A 15157-nucleotide genomic window follows, 5' to 3' on the forward strand; every position below is an offset into this window, starting at 1 on the left:
TAGAAGCAAAGGACACTTCTAGACATGTGGGTTATGAGCTGAGTCAACAGAGGCTGGAAAAAGGCAAATTAAAGAAGCCATGTGTTGCATTTCTGTGCTGTCTAAATTTCACTCTCAGAAAGCTGCTTATCTTGGCAAAGCTTCTTTCTAGCCACTATCCCAATAAAGAATGAGGTTAACACATTACAACCAAGCATAAGTAAGGCAGAAGGTTGTTGCACATTGGATGTGAGGTGACAAACAACAAAGTAGAAAAAAAAAGTTGGTGCTGGGCCCTGTGAGAGTAGGGAGTAATAAACTGTCTCTTGGATAAAACAGAGGAACTGCGAGGATCACAGAGTGTGTATCTACAGAAGTTATTTGTTCTTACTTCAGAAAATAATGCAATGTGTTAAAAAAAGTTATCAATATATTCTGCCTTAATTAAAGAAGTGATCCATTAACTGCAACACTTTGGCACTACTTAGTACTTTACTATTTCACCTATCTGGCTAATCAAAACCAGATTTTTAAATATTAAAAGCTACAGACTGAAGCAGTCCTACAAGAGCTTCTACTATGAAGTGAGGTCTAAAGCTATATGGAAATTGAAGTTCCACAGAAATTAACAAAAAATGTAAAGCTGCAGTTATATGAATGATTATACAGCCTTAACTTTCCTGTGCGCATTCTATAGGGATTTTTACTCTGGTAACTGAATTTAACTGAATGTGAGAAAAGGTGCTGACCTAAATGCCTGGGTTGCTAAACCAAAATGTGCACAAGCACAGCACTAGCATATGAACCTGCCTCTTCTTAGGATCTTGCCAATATGTTTCAGCTGTGACCTGGTAACCAAATCATGAAAGCCCTATTTGTAGGCCTAGAGGGGAAAAACTCCAAACTCTTCTTGTCCCTGGTGTAGGTGCTAACCAGGCACACAACAGCTCAAGGTTTCTGAACTAAGAAGAAACCAGAGAAGCTTCATCACGTCAATCCAACTATCAATGAATTGTCCAAGGGCTGAACAAGAGTGCAGCACAGAGACCTGATGAACCTCAATTACATGAAAGAGGCAATTATAAGATGCCTGAGGAAAAGTCAATTAATGTTGAAAAACAGCCAGAAGACAGACTGCTGGAGGACACACTTAGCTAATGGAGGTCAGCCTTCCTGAACCTGCCAACTATGAAACACACATTTTAAATAATGGTTAAAGAAAAAAGGGGCAGGAGTATTTTGCAGGTTGGAGATGACAGGAGGGGTCCTGTCATCTCTACTGGGCAGTTCCATTATGGGATGGCTCTGCTCGCTCCCTTTCTTTCACAGGTAGGATGCTGCATCACCACTACTCGGGACCTACCTACAAGAACTAGTCTACAGCTGCTCACATTGCATACCCCAGCTATGGGACCTACATGCAAGCTGCCTCCCTCCCACAGAGGCTTGAATGCTCCCACTGAAGCTCAAATGACAGGAACAACACAGGTAATCACTAGACAGAAGGAGGTCAGACAGGACAAGCATTGGGAGAACATTTGTATGAATATATGTTGGTTGTTCTTTTATTTTCTAGAAACTTTTGTACTTAACCTAAGCATCAAATAATGATCCTTTCATCACAAAACTGCTTTTAAACTTAGAGAAAACTGAGTTACAATTGCAACAGAGATATTATAACAAGACTTTTCTCATATTCCAAACACATTTAGAACTGTAGAATTTCTTGTAGCATATTAATATGGAACAAGGTTTTCAAACTGAAGATAGCTGTCAAAGATCAAAGGTAGCTGTCTTTGTTAGAACGAAAAGTGTTCGGTTTGCCAGCTATCCTCAAAAAGCTTTCTAGTGAAATAAATTCCAATTTGATTATTTAGTATAACAAAACATAATGTGATTGCACTTGAATAAGATAGCATCTCAGATAGTTATAGCTTTCAGTGTGCAAATCTAAACTGTCCTGACAGCAGCCACTAATTTTAAAATAATTACACAGAACATACTAGGAGCTTTTGTTAGGAATTGCATTTTTGAAAGCTTTACTTGGAATTATAGGTCCTTTAGAAGCATGAATTGAAAAGGAGCAGAAAACACTATTTTGTTTAGAGAAAGCTCCTGTTCATTTACATCTCTGTAAAATACAAGCTAACAAATTGCTTTGTTTTATACCCTAAACATGACCTGAACAGCTTTTAAAACAATTTCAAATGTAGGGATTGAGTATCTCTTGATGTAGCCCAGCCAAAATGTTATTATCCAGGATGTAAAACTTGTGGATGAAAAATGTTTTAGAGAAAAACTCCTTAGGCTATTTTGCAGAACAGGACAAGACCTGTGTAGCTACTGTCAGTGGGATGATTTCAAAAACTCACGCAGAATGTGATTTTAAATATGGCTATTTTAAATAAGGCTAGGGACCCTTAGTCTACCTCACCTCTTACCCTTCAAGTCAATCCATACTATGCCTTTTAGCAGCTAGGATGTTCTATGATCTTACTACCCACACTGACATAATGACAATAACAAGCAAAACTGGAAGATAAAAGACAAAGGCAGGAAATCTTCCACTCCCTTTTTAGCCAAGTAAACTTTGAACTGGCACAGCTGAAGTTGTGATAAGAAGTAGTTATAAAGAAACACAGGGAACAAGATAGAAGAGCTCAATTCAAAAGTAGGTGGCCCTATGTCTGGGTGATGCAGCAATGACCACCTGCATGTAGCCTGAATTTCAACAAGTTACACTACAAGTGGATCATATTTGCAGTACTCACAAGTTGGAGGTTGTAAATAATTTAATTATCCAAACATATGTGTTTATTAGTATATACCCTAGGGGGCAGAAGGGTAAGCAATTAAATCCTGGGATACTATAGCAATACTAAACTCTTGCTAATGCCTTTCTGACAGTTGAACTTCGATGATTTCATAAAATCATAGACTGGTTTGGGCTGGAAGGGACTTTTAAAGGTCATCTAGTCCAACCTCCTGAAATGAGGAGAGGATCTTCCACTATATCAGGTTGCTCAGAGTCTGGTCCAACCTGACTCTGTATGTTTCCAGGGACGGAGCATCCACAATTTCTCTGAGCAATCTGCTCCACCATCCCCACAGTTAAGAATTTCTTATTTGTATCTAATCTAAATCTCCCCTCTTTTAGTTTAAAACTATTACACCTTGTCCTATTGATACAGGCCCTACTAAAAAGCGAAGAAATTACAAATTATTTTCCTCAGGCTTGTCACAACCACACCACTCAGCTTGCCGTCATCTGCAAATCTGCTAAGGGTGCACTCAATCCTACCGTCTGTCACTGATAAAGATATTAAGCAGAACTGGTCCTAGTACAGACCCCCCAGGAGGGGTCAGTGCCCCACTGATCTCTATTTGGTCATTGACATTCAGCTGTTGACCACTACTCTCTGGATGTGATCACCCTACCGATACCTTATCCATTGAATAGTCCACCTATCAAACCCATATCTCTCCAATTTAGAGAAGGATGTTGTAGGGGACTGTGTCAAAGCCTTACGCAAGTCCAGACAGATGGCACCCATAGCTTTTCTCTTGTCCACTGATGTACTCACTGAATGATAGAATGCCACTTGTTTTTTTCAGGCAAGACTTACCCTTAGTAGAGCAATGCATCAAATCACCACCCTGTGCTTTAGCGTAGCTTCTAGGAGGATCTGTTCCAGGCACAGAGGTGAGGCTAACAGGTCAGTAGTTCCCAGGACCCTTCTTTCTACCCTTTTAAAACATGGGTGCAATGTTTCCTTTTTTCCAGTCACTGGGAATTTCACCTGACTACCATTACTGTTCAAATATTATGAAGAGTGGTTTGGTAACCACATCAGCCAATTCCTTCAGGACTCTGGGATACATCTTGTCTGGTCCTATAGACTTGTCTTTGTTCAGGTTCCTTAGGTGGTCTGAAACCTGACCATCTCTTACAGTGGGAGGGACTTTGCTCCCCTAGTCCCTGCTTTGAGGTCCAAATACTCAAGAGGTGTGGAAAGAGAGGTCACCAGTGAAGACTGAGACAAAGAAGTTGTTGAGTACCTCAACCATCCCCTTGCCTATTGTTATGTTACCAGTTTGCCAGTCATATTCTTGACCTTCTTTAGCTGACACACCTATAGAAGCTCTTATTATTCTTCGCATCTCCTGCAAAGTTCAACTCTAGCTGTGCTTTGGCCTTCCTAACACCATCTTCACACAACCGAGCAAAAGTCCTATACTCTTCCTAGGATATCTATCCCTGCTTCCACTGCTTTTGCATTTCCTTCTTGCCCTTTAGTTTGACCAGCATATCTTTACTCAGCCACGTCAGTCTCTTGCCTTCCCAATTTCTTACACAAGGTTCAGAATTGGATTTAATTTAAAAAAAATCAATTAAAAAATCAAAATAAGCAATCTGGCATATTTGATGAAAATCACCATAGAGAAGGATGTTATTTGAGAGAAGGGCATCCTTAAGAAGATCAGCTCAGGAAGACACAGGCAAACTGAATTTCACAAAGAACTTAATCACTATAGGAAGCAAAATCCCATTATCGCAATTATTTCTATTATTTATATACTGCTAGCTAATTTTTATATGTTACATATATTCTTATTTCCAGAGAAACATTAAAACCATTCAGCATGTGTTAGAATTCTGGGAGTACTGGTGACTTTGGTAACACTACTGCCTTTTTATTATCGGATTAAGTAAGCTTTGTCATTTAAATCAAATACAAAGATGAATAAACAGATTCCTTTCCTCAGTTATCCTTCTGTCCTTTTTCAATAGAACATTATCTGCATTTTCAGCTTTATTACAGAAATTCCCAACAAGCCCTAAGAAACATTCATCAGAAAAGAGCTGATTAAGAAAATGAAATGCCCTTTATAAGTGATTCTTGAACTGTAATACCTTTAGCATTCAAATGGATTGCAGATTTACCACATAAGACCTAATTGCTCTGTGATGTTTTTTCCTTTCTTTTAACAATGGAATGTCAAACAAGTCACTTTGAACAAGTGGAGTATAAAAGACAAGTTTTTTTAAAAGAGAACTTTGACCAGCTGAGTTTGTACAGCTACAACGTAAAGTATTTCCAAAAGAATTTTGAAAGTCCATCTATTTTTACAGAGCTAAAGCATTCATGTTAATTTGCAAGTGTTCCTTGCCTGGTTAATGGAAGCCATAACTATCCTTGTATACGCTTCCAAATCCTATAAACTGAAGAAGTCCCTTTTCCCCATCCTCCATGTCAAGAGACTTTAAATCAATGGAAGTCCAATTAAATTCTGTCTTTCCTTTCCATAGTTCTCTCTCTTCTTTCTGATCCTAACAAACCAAGAAAACAAAACAGAGGAGATGGGAAGAAGAACAACCTAGAAGTTCCTTGCACTTGTCCTACTAAGTATGTAGTCAAGTAGTCACTTTTGTTTTCACCAGTGACTTGTGGAAATGATAATTCCTTAGGTAGACAGGATCAAAGTTTTTTAAAAGTATTAAAATAAGATTTGGAAGGCAGAGGTTATTCCTTATAGAGTATTACAGTTTCATGAAAGGTCAAAATTCAGGGCGTCTTTACTACACAGTATTGCTAAGAACATTTTGTGTAACTAATATATCCAGGCAATATCACTTTCAGTAATAAAAAATACATGTATCTGTATTCTTGGAAATCTGAATAGCAAACAATGGCAGGTGTTAAATTTAGCCTGTTTGTACTCCATGCAGGATAGAGAAGACTGGAAAAATTCATACAAGTGTGTCAGACATAAATTTCTTCTCCTAGAATCAACAGCTCTTCACTAAGTCCAAGCCCACTGACAGATACAGACACCATGATGAAGAGAACAGATTCCATAGCTTTCATGACATTTTTGCTCTCCACACTCTTATTCCAAGCTTTGAAGGAGGGAATATGCTTCTATTCAAAATAACATCATTGAAAAATGAATATTATGATGAGGGTAGCATTTTGTGAGATTATTTGTATAAAAAGACAAAGATTCTAGGTTTAGTTTCATTTTAAAAGCTTCTGAAAATAGAAAACAAGAAAGACTGAAGAGTGTGTGCTTGCACATGAAAAGAAGACTTTTTAATAATCCAGATGAAAGAGTAATGAGTATATTCAGTAGCTTTCAAAGACAAGATTCTGATGAGATTTAACTGGACAGATAAAGGACATCTAATGAAGTTAAAAGCTGACAAATGCAAAGCAACCAGATGTGATGGTAAAAAAGCCTAAGTTATGTTTCCTAAATTAAGCATATGAAAGCTTAGTGTAGGAAACTTAGAAGCACTGCAACAGCCTGGGCAGCTCATTCTATCTGCTGAATGAGCAGAAACTTTTAAGGAATCCAAACAGAACATTGAGAAGCAAAATATAATTTGTATTATTTGACAAATAAGTCCGAAAGTATGACAATTCTGTTATGGAAATGAATACTACAGCTTCATGTAGTCTTTAGCTATGTTATTTGCAAAATTACATCACAGGATTAGAAGAGGACCAAAAAATTCAGAGTAAAGGATTACGAGCCAAGAACCTTGCAGTCAGGACTGACCAGCTCAGCCACAGTTATCAGCATTATACACCTTTTAAGATAATGTACAAGGAAAACAATGACTCAACAATTCTTTAACCTTTTCTAATATCAAAAGAGTTTAATAATTTGGATGGACAGGAAGAAATAGAAACCCTGATTTAAATTCAAAGCAAGTGATTGTCAGATCTCAGCAGTGGTAATGCCGCTATTTCAGATCATGAGCTGAAAAAAGGGTCCACAGCTAATTAATATCCATTATGACAATCTGTTGTGATAACATACAGGCCAACTGTTTATGCACTACAGTACATTTATGGACTAAGTCTTTTGGAGGTGAGCTACTGTCTTCTGTAAGATACATAGCCTTTTAAAATAGCATCTATAGCTGTTTTAAATAAGAATTTTCTTTGATATTATAGACAAAGATGCATAGAGTATGTTCATAGGTGAAGTTCTCTGGAGTAAGGATGGGGCCTAACTGAATTGCTTAGTGAAAAAGTCATTCTACAGTAAGACATGAAATAACTTTATGTACTAGAATCTCATATTGAGTGGATTTTGGCTTTGAAATTTGGAAACAGATTCCATGAGAATGCACTACATGAAACAGAAAAAAAGGTGGTAAAAGTACATATAGAAAAATAGAAAAGGGCTTTTACATTCCATCACCTATAATGTACATTAATCTAACTTAAAGTACTGCCCCAAAATTCTAGTATGTTTGTCGATATTAAATGCTAAATTTTATGTACTAAGTAATGATGTGGTTTTCTGTCCTTTCAGGAACGGTGAATACAGAAATTCAGGGGGTAAGCACAGTTATCCTTCAATGGTTTATAAAGCTTTCCGAGACCATTGGCTTGTGCATCTGCAGACTGCCAAACTAGGATGATGGAAAGAAGTTTACTAGTTGTCACATAGAGTTTGCCCTTAAAAAATAAAATAGCTAAAACAGTTACCGATTTTACAGCCTTTTTAGATCATGTATGCTTTTTTTTTCCTGGCTATCTACTTCATTTCCTAAAACACTTGGAGTTCATTGAAACATTCTATGGGTCCTGGAAAGAGCATTCTGTGGCTTCACCCTGTTAAGCTCCAGTAACATAAAAAACATTGCTCTATAAAACCATGCATTATTATTCTCAACAAAATTCTGGTTTGGCATGTATACTGATCCTAGTTACTTTTAATGACAAAATGTTCAAAAAGAAAAGATATGATGAAAAATGAAGGTCACAGAGAGTTTAAGTAAACCAGAATAGGAGAGAGACTTAAAATAAGTGATTTATAAAAGAGATACTATAGTTTAGCAGCATGAAGTATTTCTTAATGAATAATTCAATACAGTCTGGTTCAGAACCCTAAACTAAGTGCTAATTAGCCATAGCAACAAACTTACTTTCAACAAAAATATAAGATATAATTAATGACCATTTCCAGTGGCAAAAGATGAAGTTCTCTAATTTATCTCTAAAAAGAAACACTAGAAGAGAAACAAAATTAAAGGGGAGTTTTAAAAGGAAAAGGCATATCAAAAGCTAGGTTCCTGCAGGCATTTCAGTGCCTAGGGCATACTGCTCTTGTTAGCCCTTGAAACTCATCATCGCAAGACTGAGATTATTATTTCTCTTTAGGAAAAATATCTTCCATGTCAGTAAACGCAGAATAAATAAACGGAGAGTAAAAAACCTGTCCATTTTGCCAAGCTGAGGTGAGCATACCTTTGAACTGATAAAGCAGTGCACCAAAACCTACATATTATTTTTTTAATAAAAAAGAAAAATTGGATAAACTGAGCCTGCACAATTCTTTGAAACCAAGTTGAGAAATTCCTTCAGTAGCTGCTATACAACACTCCGCTATAACATGTTTTCCGCAGTTTATGACATCACATTATTTCAGAACTGGAAAATGAAGGGATAAAAGAGCTATTTACAGACCTTAGAAAATTTGATAAACAGACCAGAAGGTCACTAAATCAAAAATAAATGGAAAATGGTTTCTTAATGAGTTATAGTGTGCTCAGTAAAACTGCTTTCACTGTTATCAGCCATATCATCTACAGTACTCGTCTGATTCAAGTTACATGTCCAGCAGTAATACAACAAATAAACCCTAGCTAATAAGCCACAGAATGTCAGTTGAATGCTTCCATTAAACAAACATACATAATCTAAGTTCAAAGGAAATGGCATGTGACTCACACATTTTATTGTTCTAAATATTGCAGTTACACCAGCAGAGTATTTTCACAATAATCCTAAAACTGTTTTGTTGAGTTCTGTGCATGTTTTAAGTGATTAGTAATACTGACCAAGATGCCGAAAGACAGATGTTTAATTGGCAGTAAAAAAACACGTGAGTGAATTCTCAGTTGACAAGTTTTAGGAAGAAGTTCAAGAAAAATCCATGTCCGTAGATAAAGCTGAGTCTCAGTAATGAGTTTTAAATGCCTATTTATACCTCTTTGATTAATGAAGTATTGAATCTTATTTATTCTTGCCTCAGAGACTTAGTTTATTTCTGATTTAGGTACACACAAATGCAAAGACAGATCTTTATAAGAAGAAGGTAATGTCTATTAAAAATCTGCAAGTCATGAGGACGATTTACATTTGTGAGAGTCAAGGCATTGTGTGTGGACTCAGCTGAAAGTCAGATGTGAGCTCCTCCCTGCAACATTTCTGAGCACCAACACAACACCATAATCATGCCAAACTAGTCTGCTTGCAAATACGCTTTTCCTTTAAAGAGATATTTCCCATATAATTTCCAGCAGCCCATTAAAGTTTTTAGAAATTTAATTTCAGGGACAGAACTATAGATAATTCTGTAATCTTTCTGTATTTGCTTCTTCACATTCATACTGACACAGTCTTTCTACTTTCCTTAGCATCTGTTTAAGTATTTGCATATTTTGTCCTAGAATATAATAAAAATGTCTTTACATCCCTATTATTACCTATTTCCAATATTTTAGTTTCCAGTATTTGAACCACAAACTTCATGAAACTAGAAGCTGTACACTGTTGGTGAAATTCTGTGAATCCTTACTTAGAAAGCTACCAGCTTTTATGAACATAATGTTCTGCTGGTTATCTCTTTCTCTGAGTAGAGCTCAGCAGTCTTGCATTCAGTCATCCTCACTTCTATAAGGTGGGGTTCCATCTCTCAAAAAAGGCTGCTATGGCTGTATGTCCTTTTGACATTGGCATAGTAACTATACAATGTATAATGCAATAGGGCCACTGGGACCCAGTTTTCTTCTATCTGAAAAAAATCCTAACATAAAAGTCTCCAAAGGATAAGAAGTTTTAGTCTACAGTATTAATTTGGAAAGAAGTTGAAAATGAAATAATTTCTTATTAGTTCTTTCTTTTTCTGCTTATTGGTTTTTTTTTTGTTTTTTTTTTTTGTTTGTTTTTAACTTACCAGGCATTATAATATTGGAAAAACCTAGTTTCCTTGTTATGGATACTCCATGGGTAAACCTGGATGTATACTCTCTCCTAATTTGTTCTAAGTCTCCATGAAGCAATTGAAGAGAAACTGCCAGACCTGAAAATGAAAAAAAAAATGAGAAAAAATAAGACATTAAAACAGATTATAGTTGTAACTACTACTTAAAAATTACACACATTTGCTTTTTCATACATTACATACACATTCCTGAGAACTCAAAAAATTCAGTGGAAGTTCAATAAGACCAAGCCAACCCACCTCAATTTTTTTTATGTATTTGGGAAGGGTATTGACCACCAGAAATCATAGAATCATAGAATAGTTACGATTGGAAAGGACCTTAAGATCAACTAATTCCAACCCCCCCTGCCATGGGCAGGGACACCTCACACTAAACCATGCTACCCAAGGCTTCATTCAACCCGGCCTTGAACACTACCAGGGATGGAGCATTCACAACCTCCCTGGGCAACCCATTCCAGTACCTCACCACCCTAACAGTAAAGCATTTCTTCGTTATATCCAATCTAAACCTCTGCTGTTTAAGTTTCAACCCATTACCCCTTGTCCTATCATATTTGTAACCATGAAACAAAAAAAAACCCCATAAAACCAAATACCCATTAAAAAGCATTAGCAAATTACTACTGATGTTAAGCTGTACTATGATAACACTCTGGATCAAAATTATCTCAATATAATTGAGGATGGATTGAGGCCTTAATTGGAAAAATAATTAGAAAAATGCCAATTCATAGAAACATCAATCAGCAATATTTGTTGCCATTTCACTTTTTCACTTCCTTCAACACAATGCTGTTTTCATTGGTACACAAAAAAAAGTGGAAACAGAATGTCCCTATCTATGCCGGAAACTTCTAAGTCTCATTACAATGCATCACTTAACCTGATACAAAGTTGTACAATTTATTAACCCAAAATCTGAAGAAACAAACTCTAATAAACCAATATAGCATAATAAAATATGTTTTACTTTGGCACAGTAATTTTGTAATGACCATAATGACTGAAAATACAACCTTTTTTCAATATTCACCAGATTTAATCAATCATGCTCTTTCTTATGTTTGCAAGAAGACATACAAAATGCAAGGGTGCCCATGTAATAATTTTTCAATATTTATCCCTCTAGAACCAAGGATGAATAACTTAATCAATTATATCTGCAGTATACAAATAAATTGCAAACAGTATACTTAATTACAGTTGAGATTAACAAAAACAAAAGGCATGCCTTTTGGTTATTTAAATAAGGCAAGTGCCAGGATGATACAGCTTGTACAGATTAGTCTACCCTAACCTTCAACATTACTGCAGCATATCATGTGCCGACATACAGATCAAGGAGAAAACAAGAGCAAACTCTTTATATACACCAAACAACTGGAGATAAACAAGCAACTCAGAGGACTCATAAGTAACTTTAGATTAAGTTTACACAAATAACATGCACACACAGACTGAATAACAAGGCCATCAGTCCTTTCAGCTTTGGAAGATATTCTCCCTACAATCATGTTACGATTTAACTGAATAAATTTACTTGAAGTTTGATGGTTTTTGAAATCAAAGCTTGAAAAATCTGTACTAAGTGCTGTCAGTCCTGGCTACTGCCCTAAAGAGATCAGAAATCTAATTACATGACAACTTTTATCTTTTTCCTCTTACCTCCATTAATGTTTTATTATTTTGGCAATTCCAGAGAATGTGATACCCTGACAGGACTTTCATTCTCTTATGAAAAACAGCTCACCTACACATCTCAAACTAAGTACATAAACAAATCTTATGAGGAAAACCACTGTGAAGTCTGTTCTATTTTAAGGACTGTATTTAATGGCATGTACATGAATTATTTTGGTAGTAGGAACTTGTTCTGTGGTCAACCTGTAAGCAACTTTTAGGAATTAATTACAATTATTTTTGGTGGAGACAAGAAGAGAAAACAAACCATACCAGTGATGTGGCCAGCTGAGAGTACAGGAGGCTGGTAAGAAATCTTACAGGCAAAATTCAGACTCTGTTAGAGCAGGTGAAAAGTTTTTCATTGCTGGCTGGGAAGAGCTAGGCTGGGTATAGTTCACTTATACATATGGATATTTAGCCCAACTCCAATCTTATTTCTCTTATATTTTAAGAAATCATTATACATACATATGTATGTATATTCATACCCCCATATGCCCCTAGTGCACTGTTTCCTTGGAAACCTGAAAAGCATTTGCCATTGCTCCAAATCACATCAATCACACCAGCATTAATCAGATATTGTACACCACCTGGTGTTGAGCAAAGTTATTGTGTTTTCTACATAAAAGTTGAAGACCCCAAATCCAATTCATACTACAGTTCTCTTTGTGCAGAAATTTCGCAGATTTCCTTGAAGAACTTAAATTAGCTCAAAAATGAGGCAAATGTCAGAAAACATCAATGTCAAAACAGTTCTAACTGGAGAAATAAGCTGCCTGTCAAGGATTTGAAATACTTGATCATGCAAGGCAAGAAAGGTATTAGCTCTCTGCATTTTAGAACATTCATTGTTAGAAAGTGAAGAGTTATTTTTTTATATCCAAAAGCATCAAGAAAATCTCTCACTGAACACACTTAAAACATGGCTTAGTCATTTTACCTGTAGTTTAAATACATCTTTGGAATTCATCCCCCAGCTCTTCAGAATAATGAAGAACACTGGATTGAAGATAGCAAAGATATTTAAGAATGTTACACAGTGCAAATAGCCCAGTATGACAGGAAAGAATGAAACGAAACCAGAATGCAAACAGAGCAAAGATGCCCAGGGAAGGAAGTCTGAACAACCTCTGAAAACCAAGGCTGCAAGTTAATGGTGTTGCTGCTCAGGGTCCAGCTGCCTATGAAAAGAGAATTGACAACAAGGGAAGCAGATCTGATACATCTGATAAAAACACTGAAGGCAAGAGTGTATGGACTTTATATAATCGATGAAAAGATGATCCCCAGTTAAGTGTTCTGATTGCCCTCTCAAACCTCCACTAATTTTGCAAGGAAAGTTAGGCTCCCCTGCATTAAGGACTTAATATCAGAAGATGCATACTGTTACTGAGGTGTGACACCCACATTACAGAATTGGTTGCTTGAATTCCCCTGCATTTATTATATTTGGGATCTTGTGATGAACAAAAGGAACATACTACACATGCAAAGCCAGGAACTTACTCTGAGTTCTAATCAAAGTTGCAGCAGTCTAATCAAAGACTTATTGTTAGTCCACTTACAAAGATACTAACACAGTCCAAGCAAAATACTGTTGAAATGACATACATACACGCAAAGTTTCCAGTATCTGCCCCTTGCTCACCCTTCCACTGCCCCTCTGGGGTCTTAAAGTCAATGGTTTCAACCTGGGAAGGGGGGAGGTATGGTGATCAAGTTACAAGCATCCCAAGTCCGTTGCTATAAGGAGTAAGATGTTGCTTGTTTCACCCCATTCTCTAGGCTCCTCTTGGAGTAATTTTTATGTCCGTTAATGAGCTTTACACCTTATTATTTCTTCATTGGTCTGCAAGTCTGTGTTACATCTTTATTCATCACATATGCTGTATTTCATATATGCCACATATCTGTTCTATGTTCCTAGTTTCCCCTAAAACTGCTTTTATTCTGCTCTCAAGGTCACGGTATTTGATGACCAGTAATTTACCACTGCCAAGGTGTTCATAAGTATGAGTCCTCTAGTATCTTCCCATGACAGTACTTTCAAGGCCTTGTTTATCGTCACGTGTCTTTTCTATGTTCTATTTCAGTCTAGTAGGGTTATAGATACCCAAAGCCACATAGGTAAAGAGGACTGTTGTCAGCTAAACACAAATCCTGTGGACAGTTACAAGCCACAGCAACACTATATTGGGTATATAAAAATGCAACAAACTTGCCAAAGTTACTAGACACCCGTCATGACTGAGGAACTGTATGTCTGAAATAAAAGTCAAGGGGAAGAGGCACTTTAGAAAGATGGAATATTTCAAATTTTACAAGGGACTGAACTTTGTATCCTTATTATAAATGAAGTTATCTGACTATCAATTAGAGTTAACCAACAATTTAAAACACACCGCCACATCACAGAGCAATTCAGATTTTTCAGAAGGTTGCACATCAACTGAAGTGCAGAGGTATTCCCTCAGACACACTGCAAATGAAGAGGAACTGACAAGTTGAAAGACACCACCTTCCTCATCAAAATGTAACCAGGATTTTGCATACCAGAAAGCCACTGAACCCAATTTACAGGTGATTAAAGATAGCTCTGTGGAGAAGAAATTAATGGGTGGAAATCTTAGTGCCCTTAGAAAGGAAAGTTTAATCACTAGACAGTAATGAGACAGGGTCAAGGTGGAGTACAGTTCCACATAATTTGGTCAGCAGCCAATGTAGGAGATATGAATACGACACTCAATGAAAAAGAATCCAAGAGAAAGATTGCAGAAATATTCTTTTTGCATACAGAAATAGAAAGTAAATTCATTAACATTTCTCCTGTGGAAACATGAATAACTTTTCTGTCATATAACAAAGGTAATATCCTTTAGTTTAATTTATTCCACTCTGATGATACATGTCAACATCAGTTCCTTCTCATCTCATTTCATGCACTACACAATAAAATTATCAGCTGTAGAAAAAATTAGAGCATCTGATGGAACAGCTGTGCACAGACAAAGCAAAACACAAAACTACAACATGCCACCATACACTGCATCTAGCTGTGGCTGATATGATCACTACACCATTTATGAGACCTGGAATCTATCAGAAACTTCAAAACTACAGATTTCTGATTTCTAAAACATTAGGAGCTAAAACATAACATGAAAAAGTTTATCCAGTCTCTAAAGGACTGATATTTTATTTAGTTAGGAACATAATGTAGCTTTGTGCTCTCAGAAAAAAAAAAATCAATTACTTTCCTAGTGGTAATTAAACCTTCTCGTGTTAGCTATTATTATTCATTTACTCCAGTTCTGAAAATACTACCACAAAACTCTGTGTGGCACAGCAGACAGATCTGCTTTTATTTCTTTTGCAAGCACATGAAATTCCTAACAATTAGCTCACACCATAGTTCACCACAGATTATTTTTATCATTCAGGTGAAAAATAATACAGAAAA

General features: G+C 36.4%; 1 protein-coding gene across 1 annotated transcript in view; it reads right to left on the reverse strand.

Moving 5' to 3' along the window:
- The window catches only part of DOCK4 (dedicator of cytokinesis 4), a 243440-nt gene that overhangs the window by 96316 nt on the left and 131967 nt on the right, over positions 1-15157 (reverse strand). The window contains exon 13 of the mRNA XM_034063029.1: positions 9958-10083. Within this exon, the coding sequence (XP_033918920.1) occupies positions 9958-10083 (126 nt within the window). The remainder of the gene's footprint in view (positions 1-9957; positions 10084-15157) is intronic.

The sequence above is a fragment of the Melopsittacus undulatus genome, chromosome 5 (assembly GCF_012275295.1).
Source record: "Melopsittacus undulatus isolate bMelUnd1 chromosome 5, bMelUnd1.mat.Z, whole genome shotgun sequence".
In the NCBI taxonomy this organism is placed as follows: Eukaryota; Metazoa; Chordata; class Aves; order Psittaciformes; family Psittaculidae; genus Melopsittacus; species Melopsittacus undulatus.